At 47.2% G+C, this 20,255-nt stretch overlaps 1 protein-coding gene across 1 annotated transcript; it reads left to right on the top strand.

The window, feature by feature from the left end:
- The first annotated feature begins 8,275 nt into the window (after window positions 1-8,275).
- Window positions 8,276-18,909, top strand: LOC102457305 (pepsin A-like). Its single transcript, XM_006110287.4, has 9 exons — window positions 8,276-8,399; window positions 11,152-11,308; window positions 11,826-11,943; window positions 13,154-13,272; window positions 15,980-16,179; window positions 16,827-16,943; window positions 17,416-17,551; window positions 17,690-17,782; window positions 18,579-18,909. The coding sequence occupies exons 1-9, from the start codon at window positions 8,311-8,313 to the stop codon at window positions 18,726-18,728; spliced, it is 1,179 nt and encodes a 392-aa protein (XP_006110349.4). The 5' UTR covers window positions 8,276-8,310; the 3' UTR covers window positions 18,729-18,909.
- The last annotated feature ends 1,346 nt before the right edge of the window (window positions 18,910-20,255 follow it).

Raw genomic sequence — 20,255 nt, 5'->3', positions numbered from 1 at the left:
AAGAACAGGTGAGAGTTGGGGTATGTTTCCTGGTTAAGTTTGAGAGGAAATGCCTCTGAGCCATTTTCAGGAATGATGCGGGTGTTTCAGTAGAATGGGAATGAGACACAGAGACACTTACCTCTTGGGCTATGTCTAGACTACAGGCATCTTGCGCAGGAAGCTTTTTGCGGAAGAGATCTTCTGCAAAAACTTCTTGTGCAAGAGCGCATCCACACTGGAAAAGCACATCGAAAAAGCGATGCGCTTTTGCGCAACAGAGCATCCAGACTGCCTGGACACTATCTCGCAAATACGCTGTGATTGCTGTGGACAGAATGGCCACCAGGGCATCTGTGCTTTTGCCTCTTCCCTCTTCTTGCGCAAAACCCCATCCACACATGCGTTTTTGCACAAAAGCTTTTGTGCAAAAAGGCATTCTTCCTCATAGAAAGAAGAATACCAGTTGCGCAAAACCCCCTCCGTTCTTTCGATTTACTTGCACAAAAACACACTTGAGGTGTGGACACTCCATGAGTTTTTGCGGACAAATGACTGTGGTGAAGAACTGGTGTCATTGTGGGAAGTGGGATATGGAGTTTTACATCTCTAGGTCATTGGTATGGCTCTGAGCCCAGGGAGTGGGGACTGGAACTAGGGGCTGTGCAGTATGAATCAGAGCGACTGACTGACTTAGCGTAGTGGGCTCCAGAGCCTGTTACTTCGAAGGTCCTGGGTCCAGCTCAGCCAGTTCTGTAGAGAAAGGCTTTGTCATCTGACAGCTCTTGGCTGCACTATATTGGAGACATACCCTGGCGTCCTCCACTGTTTCCTAGTGGCACATGTCAGGGTGGGGAAGGATCAGGTGGGAGCGCTTGCTTTGGGTGTCGGTGGATGGACGTGATGTGACTGCCCTCAATAGGGCAAATGAAAAGCTGTGGTTGGGAATGACAGGACCCAGGCACTGGGGGACTATGCCAGCCACCCTGGCAGATCATGGCTCTAAGCTCCAGAGTCCTTGCTGCTTACCCCTGACATGTCAGCAATCCCATTTGTGACCAAGTCGGGATTGTATTCCCAGGGCTGGCCTTACTATGAGGCGAACTGAGGTGGCCGACTCAGGTGCCAGACTGTGGGGAGTGCCACTAGGACCCAGAGTGTAGAAAATTGTGGCTGCTGCTGGTGCATATGTAGGTAGCAGAGCAGTGCTATGAGAGGAGTAGAACAGGAAGAAGGCAGAATTGAGACCGTTCAAAGTTTTGGTCCAAGCGAGGGGGTATGGGGGCGTCATTTGAGCTCCCTGTCTCAGGTGCCAAAATGTTGTGGGCCAGCCCTCTGTATTCCCTCTGTTCGCTCTGTGATGTTGCATGTGATTTCTGCTGTCCTATGGTAACCCTGGGTACGTCTAGACTACAGGCTCTTGTCGACAGAGGCTTTGTCGACAAAGCTTCTGTCGACAAAAAGCATCTAGACTACAGCCAGTTCTGTCGACAAAGCAAGCCGCTTCGTCGACATGACAGTGTAGACACAAAGGACAGTGTAGATGCAATAACGCCGTCTGTCGACAGAACTCTCACAAATGGCCAGGTGTTTTCCATTCCTTGTTCCAGGTTTTTCAGCAAAGAGGCAAAGCAAAGCTCAGATTCAAAGAGGGAGGTTTGCTTTGAGACGTCTGATACTGCTGAGACAGTACAGCCACCTCCTAGCTCCCTGAAGCATTAGGGATTAATCCTGCCCTATAGCACCACCTGCTCTCCCAGTCTTGGGTCTCCATGCAGCTCTGCCAATGCCTCTCAAGCTTGCCCTGGTCATTGTAGCCCTGGGTATGAAACATACACACAGTGCTGCCAAAGTGTCAAATGCCTGAGCCACGAGCCACCCTGATACTCCAGCCCTTGGGCTTCACACTAATTCAGTCAGTTCTTTTGATGCTCCTCAGTTCTGACTTGTAGTTCCCCATGCTAGTCTGTAATTTAGCCTCTTCTACAGCAAGTTGGCTGATTATAATCAATTGTGCTATTCCCGCCGCAGAATTCCATGCAGCTGCAAGAATCTGTGACTGATTTGAGAATTGCAGTGCGCGTAATTCTGAGGTGGCTAAAACTGGACCCTTAATAAGAGACCAAATCGTGATTGGGATGCAAAACAAAAAGCTCAGAGACTACTGGAAGATCTATAATCAACCCTTGACATATCTGTTAGAATATGTCAAAAAATGGAAATCACCTTATCGGGAAGGAAGTTTATGGAGGGTGGACATGGTAAAAAAAAAATCCAAAATGTTGCAAGAAATATAGGCAGAAGGAGATCAGATTTCAGCCAAAAAAGCACACAGTGTGCGTTGGGTGCCAGAGTGTGCTCAGCTCCAAGCCAGTGCCTGGCTGTGAGAAAAAGATGAATGATATGCAGTGGAATCCGCCACTTTGCAAGAGCCATTTAACAAACAAAGCACAGTTTTGCAGTCTCAGACAAAATATGGATTATCATTGGCGCAGCAATGGTTCAGGATGAGCTCCTGTAGAAAGCAGGGCACCGAACAGCCATATTCCCATTCCCTATTGTTCTGAGGGAGCTGTCAGTACCAGATGGGATTTTGTTTAAAGGGACCAGGGTGGTGCTTCATAAGATATGACAGAAAATTAGAATATGAAGGAGAAACAAAGGTCATTAAGGAATTGAAAAATCTAAGAGCTGGGATAGAGATGTTTTAGACAGGACTCAAATGAACAGCACCGTTGAGGAAGCCTAAGACTTGTAGATGCCAAAAATAAGGGCAAGTGAAGCAAAAGGACCAATGATGGTGGGACAGGAAAAATTGGTCCCGTGGAGCAAAGGAGGTGTCCATTTGTTTCCATTCTAGATTATGATTCTTATTTTCCTGAGAAAGCCTAATGGGAAGTGATGCTAGCTAATCAGGTGACTGTGCGTGTCTATTATTGTTCGCTGTGTTATGCCTGGCACAGTAACATCTGACAATGGGCAGCAGATTAATGGGCATGAGCTTATGCAGTATGCAGTGAACTTTGGGCTTAGATATGTAAGTGTAAAATCCCCATTATCCCCAGACCATTGGGTTGGTGGAATATGGTGTGAAAGCAATGAAGTGTCTTCTGAAAAAGCTGTGGAGTCCAATCCTGACTCATGCTTACAGGATAGCACCAGTGAAATGTGAGGTGTCACCTGCAGACATGTGGTTTAAGAGAACACTGAGAACTAGAATGATTGCCACAATAGGAGCTGCTGTCCTAGGGACCGGGGATTTGCAGAAGAATAAAGAGAAACAGATAACGCTAAAGAGGCAGGGCCATAGGACTGGGGATGCTGAGGACTTCCGCCATGTGGAGAACATGATGCAATGTGCATTTGTAATGGGAACGAATGGTTACCCACAGGAGTGGTGTTAAGTGAGACTGCCCTGCAGTTGTATTAAGCTTTCACCCCATACAGATGAGGGATAGGTGACACCTTCTCCAACTTCCAGAATAGAAGGACATGGGTTGCTGGGTTGGACATTTGGGCCCAAGAGGGTCTCAGTTAGGTAACAGGTCAAAGCAATCGAGCCCCGAAATGGGTCACCTCTGGAACAAAAGTGACTCATTGCCTGCGGACAACATAAGTGCTGATCTGGCAGGGAGACCAGCACAGGGCATCGCAGAGATTAACTGGCCAAGATTAGCCAGTAGGTTGGCGACAAGGGTTTGGAGGAGCAAGTTACGTAAATGTTGCTTGTTAAGTGCTGCTGTTATTATGTTTTGGTTGGATATTGGGCATTGTACCGCTCAATGCGTTCAGCCTCTCACACACAGGAAGTCATGGGGAGGGGTGCCGCAGAAGCCCATGTCCTGTGAAGCACAGGCAGGTGGAACTCAATGACTGAGTGAAGAGGGGCTCTTGGATTTCCTGAAGCCCACCCAACTTCCACCCACCCAGGAGAAGGAGCAATCCGGGGCATAAGAATATAAGAACGACCATACTGGGTCAGACCAAAGGTCCATCTAAGACAGCGTCCTCTCTCCTCACAGTGGCCAGTGCCAGATGCCCCAGAGGGGTTGAGCAGAACAGGGACTCATCAAATGATCTCTCTCCTGTCATCCATTCCCAGCCTGACAAACAGAGGCCAGGGACACCATTCCTACCCAGACCCACCCAGAGCTACCTGGGTGCCGAACCAGAGCCAGCCAGAAGCATGGAAATTCTTGTGCTCCTAAAGGTTGTTCCATGCTGGAGCTTTGTCAAGTTCAAATTCTTGTCATCGAGATATTTTCAGTGGTTTCTGTTGTTGAGCTCATGAATATTCATCAAACACTTAGATTAGGGCATAGAGTCACTGGAATAGAATCTCCATGATTTCTAGACTTTCAGTCTTAACAGGGCTGCCAGGGGGAGGCGAGACGGAGCACATGGCATTACCAAGACAGGGAGCAGAAGGGAAGGGCACCTGGGAGAGATCTCTCACTGTGACGTCAGCGCTAGGGAGAAGTCCAGGACACACAACTCCAGTATCTCTAGGTCCCTCAGTCTGCTCCTGCCCTTACCAGGAAGAGCTACCTTTAAAGGTAGGGGAAATGGAGGAGGATTGTTTTTATGACTCATTTCATCTCTGGTTTATCTACTGAGAGAAAGGGCCCGAGTTAGTATCTCCTATGATTAATTTGTCTAGCAATGTGAACTGCTCCTCCAGGTTCTAGTACTGAGACCCATCCTCTCCTCATTCATCTGACATGGGGGCACCAAACATCCATCACTTGATTTAGGCTCAGCCTGGACCTAGAGGCTTAGAAGTGGAATTTCCCCAATTTGTGGCCAGACTCGTTGGAGGCACAATGGCTCCATTTTCTATTTCTGAACTTGCCAGATGGCCGGTCTCCTCAGTTTAGATGCTTCTTAAAAGGATTTTTATTTCCAGCTAGGAATTCCAGCACACATTTTCACGGCAGGTGCATGGTTATTAAGCCCTGGTTAGTGGGTAGTGGAATGTGGCTCATGATGTTTGCTTGTCAGGAACCTGGTAGTGCGAACTGGAAAGTAAACATTGTTGTCTAATCTGATTGGATTCTTGTTGTTATTTCAGGTAGTGCAACCTGCTCCTGGGATATGGCATTGATCCGATTCCGGCCAGGAACGAGTTGGCTGCAGTGCCAGGGTTATGAAGTGAGGCCTTCCCATCCATTTAGGCCATTTGGACTTGAACCTATCATCTGTCCCAGGGTCAGGGACTCAGGGTACGTCTAGACTACATGCCTCTGACGACAGAGGCATGTAGATTAGGCTACCGGACATAGTAAAATGAAGCGGCGATTTAAATAATTGCCGCTTCATTTAAATTTACATGGCTGCCGCGCTGAGCCGACAAACAGCTGATCAGCTGTTTGTCGGCTCAGTGCGATAGTCTGGACGCTCCCCTGCTGACATCAAAGATATTTGTCGACCACCCAGGTATGCCTCCTGGGATGAGGTTTACCTGGGTGGTCGACAAATACCTTTGATGTCGGCAGGGGAGCGTCCAGACTATCGCGCTGAGCCGACAAACAGCTGATCAGCTGTTTGTCGGCTCAGCGCAGCAGCCATGTAAATTTAAATGAAGCGGCGATTATTTAAATCGCCACTTCATTTTACTATGTCCGGTAGCCTAATCTACATGCCTCTGTTGCCAGAGGCATGTAGTCTAGACGTACCCTCAGACTACAAGCTGAATCCTAGAATTCTAGAACTGGAAGGGACCTTGAGAAGTCATTGAATCTAGTCCCCGGCCCTCATGGCAGGACCAAGTATTGTCTAGATCATCCCTGATAGATGTCTGTCTAACCTGATCTTAAATATCTCCAATGATGGAGATTCACAACCCCTTTAGGCAATTTATTCCAGTGTTTAACCACCCTAACAGGAAGTTTTTTCTAATGTCCAACCTAAACCTCCCTTGCTACAATTTAAGCCCATTGCTTCAGGTCCTATCATCAAAGGCGAAGGAGAACAATTTTTCTTCCTCCTCCTTGTAACACGCTGTTAGATACTTGAAAACCACTATCATGTCCCCCCTCAGTCTTTTCTTTTCTACACTAAACAAGCCAAATCCTTTCAATCCTCCCTTATTGGTCATGTTTTCTAGATCTTTAATCATTTTTGTTGTTCTTCTCTGGACCTTCTTCAATTTCTCCACCTCTTTCTTGAAATGTGCTGCCCAGAACTGGACACAATACTCCAACTGACGCCTAATCAGCAAAGAGTAGAGCGAAAGAATGACTTCTCATGTTTTGCTCACAACACTCCTGTTAAAGCATCTCAGAATCATGTTTGCTTTTTTTGCAACAGTGTCACACTGTTGACTCATATTTAGCTTGTGGTCCACTATGACCCCTAGATCCCTTTCTGTAGTACTCCTTCCTAGACAGTTGCTTCCCATTCTGTATGTGTAGAACTGATTGTTTCTTCCTAAGTGGAGTACTTTGCATTTGTCCTTATTAAACTTCATCCTATTTACCTCAGACCATTTCTCTAGTTTGTCCAGATCAGTCTGAATTATGATGCTATCTTTCAAAGCACTTGCATCCCCTCGCAGCTTGGTATCATCTGCAAACTTAATAAGCATACTCTCTACGACATCAACTAAATTATTGATGAAAATATTGAAAATAACCAGTCCTAAAACAGATCCCTGCAGAACCCCACTTGTTATACCCTTCCAGCATGACTCTGAACTATTAATAACTACTCTCTGAGAATTGTTATCCAGCTAGTTATGTACACACATTACAGTAGCCTTATCTATGTTGTATTTCCCTAGTTTGTTGATAAGAAGGTCATGTGAGACTGTATCAAATGCTTTACTAAAGTCTAAGTATACCACGTCCACTGCTTCTCCCTTGTCCGCAAGATTTGTTATCTTGTCAAAGAAAGCTATCGGATTGGTTTGACATGATTTTTTCTTTACAAATCCATGCTGGCTGTTACCTATCACCTTATTTTCTTCCAGATGTATGCAGATTAATTTCTTAATTACTTGCTCCATTAACTTCCCTGGCACAGAAGTTAAAACTGGCTGGTCTGTAGTGTCCTGGGTTGTTCTTATTTCCCTTTTTATAAATGGGCACTATATTTTCCCTTTTCCAGTCTTCTGGAATCTCTCCTGACTTCCATAATTTTTCAAAGATGAGACCTAGAGGCTCTGATACCTTCTCTATCAGCTCCTTGATCTCCTCCTTTTCTCTCCCACTGAGGTCTAACCCATGGCGACTTTACCATCTATGATATCTGCTTCCTTCTTGCCCTTTAGCAGAGGTCTCCATAATCCACCAAGATCTTAGTCCTGTCTTTCCAAAGGACAACTTATGATTTGCCCTCATTGAAGGTAGTCATGTCACACTCATCCACTTTCACTCCATCCTCTTGTCCCCAAACAAACACCACATCCTTCATAACCCTCAGCTCTCCCTCTAGGAGATGGACAGAGACCACCAACATACTTCACTCAAGAGTTGTCAGGCAATAGAAACTTTTTGCTGTTGAACTGGGTGAGTATCAACCAGCACCCAAGAGGTGAAAGGCTCCGTATCACATTTCTAAGTCAGACAGTCATGTAGCCTGTAGCATACCCTACACCAGTGTTTCTTAAAGTGTGTTCCGTGGCACTCTGGTGTTCCGCCAGGCAGTCTGAGGTGTGCCCGGGAGAACAGAGTTCAAAATGGCCAGCCTTAAAGGGGCAAGCCTTCTTTTTTTTTCTCTCTCTCTCAACAAAAAACCTTTGTTGTTCTGCATTAAAAAAAATTGTTTGGTGTTCCTCGGTCTTAAAATGTTTAAGAAACACTGCCCTACACCCTATTTCTCAGTCCACTGACTTCAGCTTTCTGTGCTGACCTGGGCTCAGATTCAGACTAAATGACCTAATTGTGGGAACTGGAGTTTTATACCAAGATACCTGTTACATACTACATGGCTATAGTGTGTCGCAAAGTGCAGAAGGCTCCAGACTCAAAGAGGTACCCTCTCTTCTAGCATGGACACAGACTGGTACGAAACACTGAGCAGTGAATGTCTCCGTATCTCATTCCTATTCCTCTGTGCTTCCTGCTCCGTTCTTTAGTTTAAAACAACCCACAGGCATTTCTTTTAAAGGCTAAGATGTCCTTGAATTCTTACCCCTTCTCGCTAGGCCTCATTTTCAGGTCACAGCCAAGTGAAGGCGGAAATTTATTTTCTACATAATTTCATTTATGGACATTTTGTAAGTTCTTACCGGAAAGGTTTACATTTCTTATCAGGGCTAATTATGCGATAAGAAAAGCTCTGAGCGATGTGTATATAAGTCACAGCACTCAGGCATTTCTCTATAGTGAGATGTTGCCACCGGCCTGCGTGTCAGAAAACATCATGAAGTGGCTTCTGCTCCTGAGTTTGGTGGCGCTTTCTCAGTGCCAGCTGACAAAGTGAGTACGGGGGGAACATGCCACTTTGGGCTGCTGAACTCAGCTTTCTATGGAGCCGTGTGGGGAATGTATTCCCTGCTCTTGTTCTCTTCTCTACTCTCCATTCGTGAATAGGCAGCAGCTGGGAATGGCCTCTTAGCTTTGTGCTGTGCCAGAGGAACGAGGAAGGAAGACCTTGTGGTCAAGGCACTGGAGTGGCATTGGAGAGATCTGGGCTAATTCTTGGCTCTGCCACAGACTCCCTGTGTGACCCTGGGCAAGTCACGGAGTCTCTCTCTGGGGATCAGGTTTCTGTACATGAAGCGGAGGTGATCAGATTCGTATTTATTATTCACAGGGAGCAAGGGGGAGAAAGCCCAAAGGTGCCAGATTAAAAATTTACCAAGTTGGCAGCAGAGGCTGGCAGCATGGAAAAATGGGAGACAAGTAACAGCAGCTTGATAGCAAATGAGGCAGGGTTGGACTGAGCATGAAGGGCCTTGAAGATGAAGACAAGCAGCTTATGTCTGATGAGACAGAGAAGGGGGAGCCGGTGGAGGGGCAAAAAGAGAGGACTGTCATGGGATCAGAGGATGCTCTTCTCACGGATAGAGAGTAGCTCTTCCTGGCCTTGGGGATTAGTTTCTGAAGTTACACCCCCTCTTTTTCTTGCTCCTTCTTGGTCTGCAGACCCTCTGTCATTCCAGGAATTCTGCCACTGCCTCTTCATGCTTTGGTCCTCTGTCCTAGTCACTATGCGGCTTCCCTTTCTGGGGTAACACAGTAACCTTGTTATGTCCTTCTCAGGCGCAAACAGTCTTTGCATTCCCACTGGCACCACTTCCCCCATGGCTGGTAGGGGAACCTGGGTCTGCCCTCTACTCAACTCAAGGACATTCTAATCAGCAGCCAAGGTCTTTGCTGCCACTTTCCCTAAGCCTTTCTTACCAGACTGGCTTCCTCGACTCTCTGGGTTTGCCAGCCTTCCAAGTCCCTCTTCCCAGGGAGGCTCCCTGCTGCTGGAGTCTGAAAACATGCCTCCTTTCTCCCAGTTCCTTGCTGTCCCCTTCTGCTGTCTGCTCCTTGGCTTAATGTTCCTACACAATGCTTCTAATTAGGGCTTCAAATCCCCCAGCTTGCTGCTGAATAGGTTAATTGGCTCCTCTGGCCTACCTTAACCCTTGGAGCGTGAGTGTTGGGAGGGCACCCCATCACACATGGTCAAAGTGATACACCGGGGAAATAATTTTTGCACCAGCATTCTCAATGCACGTGAATAGGGCAAGACGGCATTTGTTGAGCCAGGGAGCAGAACGTGGCAGCGACTGAGACATGAAGTGAGGAGAGCAGCTATAGCTTGTGTGAAGGAAAGGCAAATCTCAGAGAGCTGAGGCAAGAAGATTTGGCAAGATCTAGACATAGATATGAAGAGCTAGAGAAAAGTCCACATTGTAGATGACATTAGGTCAGGCCCGGCCAAAGAGCGTGCGGGGCCCAAGGCAGCACCTGAGCTGCATGGCCGTGTGGCTCCCAGCCGAGTGGGCGAGGCGGGAGCTGGGCAGCGCAGGGCCCTGAATGCATGGAGCCACGGAGCCCCGAATGAGCAGGGCTCAAGGGGACTGCCTCGCTCACCTTGCCCAAAGGCTGGGCCTGCACCAGGTTAAGGCCTATGTGACAGGCAAAATGGCGTGGCTGCCAACAGTGATCAAGGAAGGAAATAGTGCAGGAGGGCTTGACAGGAGGAGGAAGATGATGAGCTCTGCTTCAGTCATGTGGGGGTGGAGCTGACCGCCAGACATCCATGATGAAATGTCAGGGAGACGGGCCTGTTGGCATTTCTTCCGACACCCCTTCCCACTTCACTTCATAAGCACTCCGTTTGACGCCTGATTTCCTCACTTTCCTCTTTCGTTGCCACACAGTTGGCTACGCTGGGCTGATGAAATTCAGCTGCAGGGGGCAGAAATAGGGTGGATCACAGATCCAAGGTTACACAAAAAACCCTCTTCCTTTACATTGCATTTACTATGTGTTGTATCACTCGTTTTAGGACTGGCTTGGTTACTTTGTAGGAACTAATTCTTGTACCTTATCAATGCCATGTGCAACTTACTCATTTTATGTTCCAAGCTTGTCTTGTCCATTGTTACCTGGTCCTTGGTAAATGATTTCCTTGATGTTTCCTGCCCTATAACGTCTAGTTCAGCTACTCAGACTCTTGCCTTACTAACCCACTTACCTGTCCTAGTTAGCACAGACATTCTGTGTTCAGTCAGATGGTGTATTTACTTTCCTAATCCCGTCTCCCAAAAAATGAGGTCTCCCCTATGTCCCATTACTCTCATCAAGCGAGGCATACAAGGTCAAGATTTGGACAAGAGGAGATTGCATGAACAAGATTTCCAGAACAGTGTGGTCTACAGAGGCAAGATGGCTGATAACACTTCTTTTGTCCATCTTGTCTATTTCAACAGTAATCTCTTCAGGGCAGGGACTATTTCTTACTATGTTTTAGTACAGCTGCTAGCATGTTGGGTCATCTCTCTGCTATTACACATGGGCTAGGATTTTCCATGGGTCCCATGGGTATTATGTGCCCAATTCCCATTGACTTTCAGTATACTGGGCACCCAACTCCCTTAAACACTTTGGTAATCCTAGGTGTACTAAGAGATTGCAGTGCAATGTTAAGTTGGATTGCACGGTATGCCCCGACCACTTGTGTATTGTTTATCTGTTATTGATAGTCTCTCTCTCTACTTTTGTTGATTAGGGTCTCCTTGAAGAAGGGGAAATCCCTCAGGCAGAACCTTAAGGAACAGGGCTTGCTGGAGGATTTTCTGAAAAAACACCCTTACAACCCGGCCTCTAAGTATTTCCCTAGCTTTGGAGACCAGTTTGCTACTGAGCTCCTGACAAACTACATGGATGTGAGTATGGCAGGAGAGCAGGACTTGTAGCCTCCCTCTTCCCATCAGGATCTCCCCCTCTTCTGTCAATAGGGGATCTCTCCCTCCTCCCAAAAGGGCCCCTTCCAGTTCCCCCACCCATGTGCTTCCAACCAAGCTCCCTTCTTGCTGCCACCATGAACCATTCCCAGTCCCTGTTCTGGGCCACCCAGCCCCCAGCTGTGATTGGATGGCATTAAGAAGAGCACTGAGAAGAGCATTTTCCAAGCCTGCTGGTTCTCCCCTCTTCAGTGCCTTCACTCACTTACTGAGGTTAATGGGGACTGGAGCTAAATGACTTTGCTAGGAGCCATGTTTGGCAAAGTGATGGCAGAGAAACACTAGCTCAGTCTGAGCCTTTATCAAGGGAACCATAGCCTAGCCCTTAGTTGGTGTAAATCAGCTGGTGGAACAACACCATTTTGTACCAGCTGTGGATCTAGCCCTTGAGTGGCCATGGGTCCCTCTTTTCCCACTGTTCTTTGTCTTGCTTTGACAGGTTGAGTACTACGGAACCATCTCTATTGGCACGCCAGCTCAGAATTTCACTGTCATTTTCGACACCGGCTCCTCCAACCTGTGGGTGCCCTCTATTTACTGCTCCAGCCTAGCCTGCAGTAAGTCACCTGCAACACTTCTTGCCTTGACATGTCAGCTGGGTGGATTGATTTAAATCAGGGAGATTTAAATTAGCAAGGAGGAACCTTTATTGAAATGATTGGTTTTAAACTGGCTTTGCATTTGTACTTTTTAATTATTTTTCTAAAGGAAGTTGATTCTCACATGTTTGTGACCATTACAAACATATTGATTTACAACTATACGTAGCCTTTACATTATATACTTTCTTTAGTTAATCAAGGTATATACCATGCCAATACACATTTATTTATGCAATCATATAGCTTACTATTCTGATTCATAATTTGTACTTTTTAAATTGTTAGAAAATGATAACGGATGCATTTTTATTTACTACATAATGGTTACTTTTTCATATATATCAAACACATTTTGGCTGGGAAATTGGAATTAAATTTCAAATGTGAAATCCAGGCTTTTAATTATTAGTTAATTTATTGAAACATGGTTTGCATTTAAAAAACTGATTTATGAACAAAGGAAGTATTAGTTGTAGTCAGCAAATTGAACTGATTGTTTCTGATCAGCGTGTCAGAAGATTTTAGAACTTGAGCTCATCCTCTCACGCCTAATTTTTATTCAGAGATTGGAAGAGGAAAACAGGTGTCCGGGTGTTACCAATGCCACTGCTGTCAAAAGTTGTTCAGCTCTTGAAGGAATTCTGTTTTCAGATTATGAGGTGTTGAAATTCCACCAATTCCACTGACTTTCTTTGAATTAAAAAAACATGCACTGCTTAGCAGTAACCTATGTATGTAATTTAAACGATTTTAATGCATTTTAGTAAGTTTAGGCCTTAACATACGTTGTCCTAAAGTCAAGGTTAATTTTAAATAGGATTGCTTTCTTTTTTAAAAATGTATTGACATTTTAAAAAATCAGATTTTTTTTAAATCATCACTTTTTTCATCCACCCTGGAAGTCAGAGAACAGCAGGGTCTCCCTCCATTGTGCCTTCTGTTCTGCATGGTGTCCTAGAGGGAACATGGTCTAGTAAGACCAGAAGCTAGAGCCATAAAGGCACTTTGGTGTGGCAATAATGAGCACTGTGATGCTTTACTCTTATGCACTCTGTCCCCACTAAGGAATTCACAGCCTGTCTAGGCACCCTGACTCCCCATGCGACATCATGTGGAGAATTACAAGAGTCAGTCTGTGACCATCTGATTCTTCTGTACTTTGCAGCAAACCACAACCGCTTCAACCCATCAGACTCCTACACCTATGAGTCCACCAATGAGAGCCTCTCCATCCAGTATGGCACTGGCAGCATGACCGGAATCTTGGGCTATGACATTGTCCAGGTAAATCATAAGAAGGATCAAAGCCCCTGGAGCAGACATGGGGAAAGTTTAGGAATTAGAAGGACAGAATGCAGCTGGGAATTTGGAGTGAACAGGAAGAGAAAAAAATGGGAGACATGGAGCAAGTCAGAGATTGTCTGCATTTTTGTATCAAGCTCACTTCAGTTGTACCGACTTAGAAGCAGAGTGCAGCTGATATGCTGACATATTGAAGAGTGTAGAGAGTACAGCACCACTGCATGGCATAGAGCTGCTCTGCTGTATGCCATAGGCCCTATATAGTCAGTGACTATAGGAATTTGTCCTTTGTACCACAGGGAGGCTTTTAGAGCAGAGGATCTGTTTTCCCTCTGCTGTTGGCATGAAATGTGGAGTGATTATAGCATCCAAAATAGAAACAACTGCTAAATCTTAAGTGATCCACAGGAGGTTTTTATGATTAATACATATTGGCTGCGTCTAGACTGGCATGATTTTGTGCAAAAGCAGTCGACACCGGCCGCTTGAATTTGCGCAAGAGCACTGACTTTGTAATGGACAAAATCAGTGCTTCTTGCTCAAATACTTTCACGCTCCTGCTCGGGAAAAAGCCCTCTTGCACAAGAATACTTGCTCAAGAGGGCCAGTGTAGACAGGGAAGAATTGTTTTGCACAAAAAAGCCCCGATGGCTAAAATGGCGATCGGGGCTTTCTTGCACAAAATTGTGTCTAGATTGGCACGGATGCTTTTACGCAAAAGCACTTTTTGCGCAAAAGCATCCATGCCAATCTAGACGCACTTTTGCGGAAATACTTTTAATGGAAAAACGTTTCCGTTAAAAGTATTTCCGCAAAATCATGCCAGTCGAGACGCAGCCATTGCGACAGACCCAGGGCGGCTGGCTACAGTTGTTTGGTGGAGGGTAGACATATTGGGAGCTGGGTGAATGCTTTTCTGTTTCCTGAATAAGCTGCCAGAGACTGCTGCCACGTAATCAAGGCAGGCAGGCACCTAAGGTTAATTAAGAGCTTGCCTGAAGCAGCAGACTAATCAGGCATCTGCAGCCAATTAAGGCTTGCTGGGTTATTTTAAAAGGTTTCCCCTCAGAGTGGGGAAGGAGAAGAGTGAAGATGTATTGTTGAGAGCTGAGAAAAGAAAGAGGGTTTGTGCTGAAGCAGGCAAGATTCATTCAGATAGCGGTTAAAAGGTAGTTGGGCAGTATTTGGGGAAGTGGCCTGGGGAAAAGGCAGCTGTATTGGGGTGTGGCGTAGTGGGGGTGCTGTCTGCTCTGTTGTATCCCGGGATCCCCCTGCATTGTGATGTGTGGTTCCCACTGACTCACTCACATGTTATGATATAGTGTCAGTACCTTGCTGGTTGCTGTGCTTGGATTGTGGGCTGTGCATGACCCCTACTGGCCTCTGGCTACGGGTGGTGGCCAGGGTCCAGTGGAGTCCATCTGGCCACTCCTCTAGGTAACCTCCCATCAGCACCTCTATGGGCAAGTGCTGGTGCACCCCCATGTCCCTGGGGCTCTCCTTGGCCCCCCATTTCAGATGTACCCAGGCTACAGGTACCTTAAATGGGGTCCTGTCTATGCCTCTCAGGGTCAGCTGAGTGTTGGGCACCATATGGTCTGGGGCCACTACCTTGGGCCAGCTGTAACAACGCAGTCGGGGTTCCCTGACTCTGCACCCCCGTAGAAGCAAGAACAGACTCCACCAGCCAGTAGAATAGAGGGTTTATTGCTTCTCCAGGATATAGCACAGCATAGATGTGGTATTGCTACAAGAGTCTGGGCCAGGATGCCTCTGACCCCTTGAGAGGGGGTCCCTGGGCCCCTAGATTCCAGCCCCCTCCTTAGACTGGTTCCTTCATGATTCCAGCCCAAGACTGACCCTTCCCCCGAACATTCACTTCCTGAGTTCCCTCGCTGCCTCAACTCATCTGACCGGTTGGGTCTAGTCTATGTGACTTAGGCAGCCCACCTGCTGGGCAGTGCTCACAGGCAGAGGCCAGTTGGGGTCATCTACAACCCAAGCACAGCAACCAGCAAGGTACTGACACTATATCACAACATGTGGGTGAACAGACAGCACCCTCACTACGCCACATGGGGCTAAAGGAAAATACTGGCAGTTGCTGCTACAGAGGGTCCCTGGGCTGGAATCCCCAGTAGTAGGCAGGCCTGGGTTTCCCTGACCTTCCCCACACCACTAAAACGTCTGCTCCTGGAAAGGGAGGCCAAGATTACTGAGGGGTTTCCCCCAATCCTTTGACTTTCTCATTGATGAGACTGGCTCAGTAAGCTGTGGCGCTGATCTCTAGAAAAGATCCGAGGCAGTGTGGAAGGTCACGTTGAGCCTCTGAGGCATGTAATAATTGCCTAGAAGTGCAGGATCCACTGGGCATAGCCAGAGCTTTGTCACAATATAATCCTCATTGAAACTATTCTGTGTATGGGGGCTTCGTTCTTATCTCACCCTGGTAACTGTGCCCACTTCATCTGAACGACTCTACAAAGAAAGAAATCAAAGTCAGACCCCAAAGTCAGACCCAATAGTGACTATCCATGTAATCTAGCCATTCACAGACTCTTCCTATATGTGTGAGAGAGCAGAGTTCTGGACACAGTAACCTCTGAGAACTCCCCACCCACTAAGGTCCCTCTAGTAGGACGTGGCAACTTCTCCATGGGTGTAGCATGTGTCTGATTGTGCCCTCAAGGTTGGAGGCATTATGGACACTAACCAGATCTTTGGCCTGAGTGAAACTGAGCCTGGTACAGCCTTTGAGTACTCTGAATTTGATGGGATCCTGGGTCTGGCCTTCCCCAGCATCGCCTCTTCTGGAGCCACCCCTGTCTTTGACAACATGATGAATGAGAGTTTGGTGTCTCAGGACCTCTTCTCCGTCTACCTGAGCTCGTAAGTCAGGGCTGGAAACAGGCCATCAGCATCTCTTCACACAGAGTGTTCCCTGTTATGTTTGCATCAGAATTTGCCAGAAAGAGCCACTTCTGGGGTGGATTACAGCAGCCATTCTATGCCAGTGATGTAAGCTATTGGGAGCAGAAATGAACATTACTAACTATCTCTAATGATTACTAGAGCATGAGGGCCCTGCCAAGTGCTGCTGTATGTAATTGGTATTAAAATGACTTCTGGGGGAAGAATTCCCCCTCACGTGTCACCCACATGACGCAACACTAAACCCTCCACTCAGTACTGACTCAGCAGAAAGAACAGCACCTACAGAATCAGTGAAGCCAGTGCCTCAAACAGCTGGGCCTTTCCTTGTAGGTCGCCCATTCTGGTTTCAGACAGGTCGAAGCATGCTTAGCTTTTGAGATGTAGCAAGAGGCACTCTAAAGTGATATAAAGTAAGGAGTGAGGGCCCCTTGTCATCCAGCCATCCTGTCCTATCTCTGCTACTAGACATGGATATTCCCAAGACTGACTCTGCCCCAGCACTGCCCAGCTGGGGTCCTTCTCTAACAGATGGAGTGCTTGTTATTGTCTTGTTAGGCAGCCATTCATTCAGCCTCCTTAGCTCTCCTCTCTCCCTTCTCCAGCAATGAGGAGTACGGGAGCTTTGTGATGTTCGGCACTATTGACTCAACTTACTACAATGGCAGCCTCAACTGGATCCCTCTATCTGCGGAGACTTACTGGCAAATCACCATGGACAGGTACCGCCCCACCCACTCCCCTGGTCCTTCCCCTTCCTCAGGCAACCTTGAGGAGATGGGCAAAAGAAGATGCGTCTGGGAGCAGGGGGAAACTCAGTTTACAGACTAGATTATATGAGAGACCTGGGAGTTAGGATCACACCTTCCTTGAAGGTATGGGAAAAGGGGCTCACTAGCAAATGCTCTACTTCGTTCACACCATGAACCCTCTCTCATCTGACCAGGTCTGCTTAGCAATAAAGGAAAGGGCAAGGTGGTCATGACCCTTTAACATCTGTTTGTGACCCACTGCTGAGATCTATTACAATCCCAGACCATTGAAGGATGAGGAGCGATGGACAATAGCTAAGAAAGGAGAAGTCTAGGCTGAAACATTTGGGGAAAGTTCTTGACACTCACAGCAAGGCAGTGGGCTAAGAGGGAATAAAATCAGGAATGTTCCTGAGGTTATTTCCCTGACTCTCTCTTCCAGCATTACCATCGATGGCGAGATCGTTGCTTGCTCTAACAGCTGCCAGGCTATCATTGACACCGGCACTTCTCTGCTGGCTGGGCCCTCTACTGGCATCTCCAACATTGAGTTCTACACTGGTACCAGCAACGGCACGGTAAGGGCAGGGAGCAGGGACAGATTCTTCTAGAGGTGTCAGTTACACTCAGATGAGATGCTCCATCTCTTTCACTGAAGAGCCTAATGCCTGAAATGCACCTAAACTTTCCTACATGTGCTGCCTTCCTCCTTGCAGGTCAGCTGCAGCGCCATAAGCAGCCTGCCTGACGTTGTCTTCACCATCAACGGCGTTGAGTTCCCTTTGCCCGCCAGCGCCTACATCCTTGACGTGAGTGTCCTGTTCAGAAAGCCCCCTGGGGCCTCCTAGCGAGGGCTTGAGCCTGAGGCAATTGCACTGGGCAAGTTGGCACCTGAGTCCACCCAACCAGCATAAGGCTGCAGAAGCATCTCTGAGATGCAGGCCAGAGTCTGTCCCCACTATGAGAATGGGCAGGAGCGAGCAGAGAGCTCTTCCCCCACAGGGATCCTGGGGCAAGACATTCAAGGATAAAACAGGCTTGCAGTGAAAGTCACATCCTGGAAGGGCAGCGAGGCAGCCTGTAGAATTGGCTGCAGCATCAGATCACTAGGGAAGAGCCTTTCTAGGCCAGGAGAGGTTTAAGTAAGCAGCAATTCCAGCTAGATGGAGAGAGATCACTGCCTTGTGCTGCTGGTCATTTTGGGCATCAAAAAGGAGATTTCCATCCCCATGATAAAAATGTGCTCCCTTTGCCACAGGTTACATGCTGGCTCCCAGCGAGGTTTTGCTGGGGGCTCTGCAGCATAAAGATTATTTGAGCTTTATGCTGCAGAGCCCACAACATGTCACCATATAACTGCTAGGATTTTTACAATTTTAAAACACCTTTTACATCCCTATTGGGAACCAACTCACTAATGCCAGGTCTTGTGGCTCTAGAGGTCTCTCATCTAAGCCCTCACCCAGCCTACTGCTCAACTTGGGAGCTGAAAGAACCCAAAGATAGTACATACACAGGCATGTGCAAGCTCTATAGGATGAAGGCTCAAGGGATTGTTGAAGTTCCTGCCCAGGAATTACCATGTCCTGTTTTTCCCTGCTGCAGTATTCAGGCTCTTGTACCTCCGGGTTTGAAAGCACTGGTGTCCCCACCTCCTCTGGGGAGCTCTGGATTCTTGGAGACGTCTTCATCAGACAGTACTACATTGTCTTCGATAGGACCTATAACCAGGTGGCCCTGGCACCTGTGGCATGAACACAGCACCATGCGTGGGACACTTCTATGGAACAGTGATCCTGAAGAGTCTCTGTTTTCCTAGAGTCCCAATGCCACCTACTGATCCACTTGTCCTCTGTCCTGTAACCTTACCCACAGTAGAATAATGGAATATAAAAGCAGCAGATTTAACCAGTGTTGCTTGGGTCCTTAACACACATAAGGGAGGAGTGCATGTCTCTGAAATATATGGTAGATAGCTGTCCCTTTCTCCACTTGTCCCCTACTGGCTCAATGGGTAAACTACTCTACTGCAATGCAGAGGGCAGATGGAGGCAGTGTGGGCCAAATGGAGGCTTTGTTTCCATGAGCTAGCTATGCTCTGTCTTGGTCATCAGTGTTATGTCCAAACAGGCATTAATGCACACAGATATCGATGTAATCTAGCAGGATAACGAAGTCCAAGCTTTTCCTGATGTACTTATTCATTTTCTTATGGAGAGTCCATGGCAGGGCTGCTGTTTCTCCACCCTTGTGGTATGATGCTCTCTTAAACTGTTCCTCAATCTGTGGGACCAAGGGGCAGAGCTGCGCTGCATATGGAGTATGGTGCCTCCTGCTCGCACCCAGAAGCAAAGCATGGGTTTTCCAGTTAACCTTCAGCAAGGAGATATCAGCCAGAGTTATGGTGGTCTGTAAACAAGATGAGAGTGACTACAATTGTTTCCATGTACACCTGCTGCACAAGCAAGGCACATTAGGAATTCTTTACCTGGCAACTCTTCCTTCCTGGCATCACATGCAAAATTCTGTATTCAGTAACCCTCCCTCTATGCCCACACTCCTTTTCACTGTCTGGCAATGTTTTTTTTACCATCCTACTCCACTTCCCATCATAGCAGCTGTGACTTTGATAGAAGGATATTAACACAATTGTGAGGTTTTCCAATAACCCTTATTTTCCCTTGCCAGCAAGCATTCATTCATCACTCTGTGTGTGACCATGTTTGAAAGGGATCAATAAAGACAAAACTGATGAAGAGTTCAATGAGTTTATTTTGTGTGACACGACTCATACCAATCGCTCTGGCCCCTGTGCAAGCCTGTATCATCCCTTGATTTCATGGGAATGCCTTGGTCAGGATGAGTAGCAGGAGGAAGCAAGGAAGAAACCCCCAAAACACTGACATGTGAGCACCCGTCATTGTCAAATTGGTTCCTCAGCGGCTCCCTGGTGTTGATGGCTGCCCTATGAGCTCCTCTAAAAGCTCGAGTGTCTGAATGTTCAAACTGTGCAGCCAGGCACTGTGCCTCAGTACTACACATATGGTCAAACACGTCTCTCTGTCTCACACCAATTATGCAGTCAACAACATGCAGCCACCACCACGGGGATAGGATTCCCCCATAAGATCCGGCCTGCCATTGAGACTCCTCCACCTGCCTTTCAATCTGCAAAAGGCACATTCAACGGCCACGCAGCATTGGCTTAGCCTGGTGTTCAGTCACTCCCTACTGCTGTCCAGGTGCTCCGTGTAAGGTTTTGTGAGCCAGGGCTGTAAGAGG

Source organism: Pelodiscus sinensis, chromosome 5 (assembly GCF_052426305.1).
Source record: "Pelodiscus sinensis isolate ZL-2025 chromosome 5, ASM5242630v1, whole genome shotgun sequence".
Classification (NCBI taxonomy): Eukaryota; Metazoa; Chordata; order Testudines; family Trionychidae; genus Pelodiscus; species Pelodiscus sinensis.
This window is presented reverse-complemented; position numbering and strand designations above follow the sequence as displayed.

What these genes read in the sequence shown, in the direction of transcription:
- LOC102457305 (XM_006110287.4), top strand. Translation starts at nt 8,311, where the DNA reads ATGTTGCCACCGGCCTGCGTGTCAGAAAACATCATGAAGTGGCTTCTG. An exon ending in TCTCAGTGCCAGCTGACAAA is followed by an intron (nt 8,400 to 11,151) that starts GTGAGTACGGGG and finishes TTTGTTGATTAG; the next exon opens with GGTCTCCTTGAAGAAGGGGA. An exon ending in CTGGTACCAGCAACGGCACG is followed by an intron (nt 17,552 to 17,689) that starts GTAAGGGCAGGG and finishes TCCTCCTTGCAG; the next exon opens with GTCAGCTGCAGCGCCATAAG.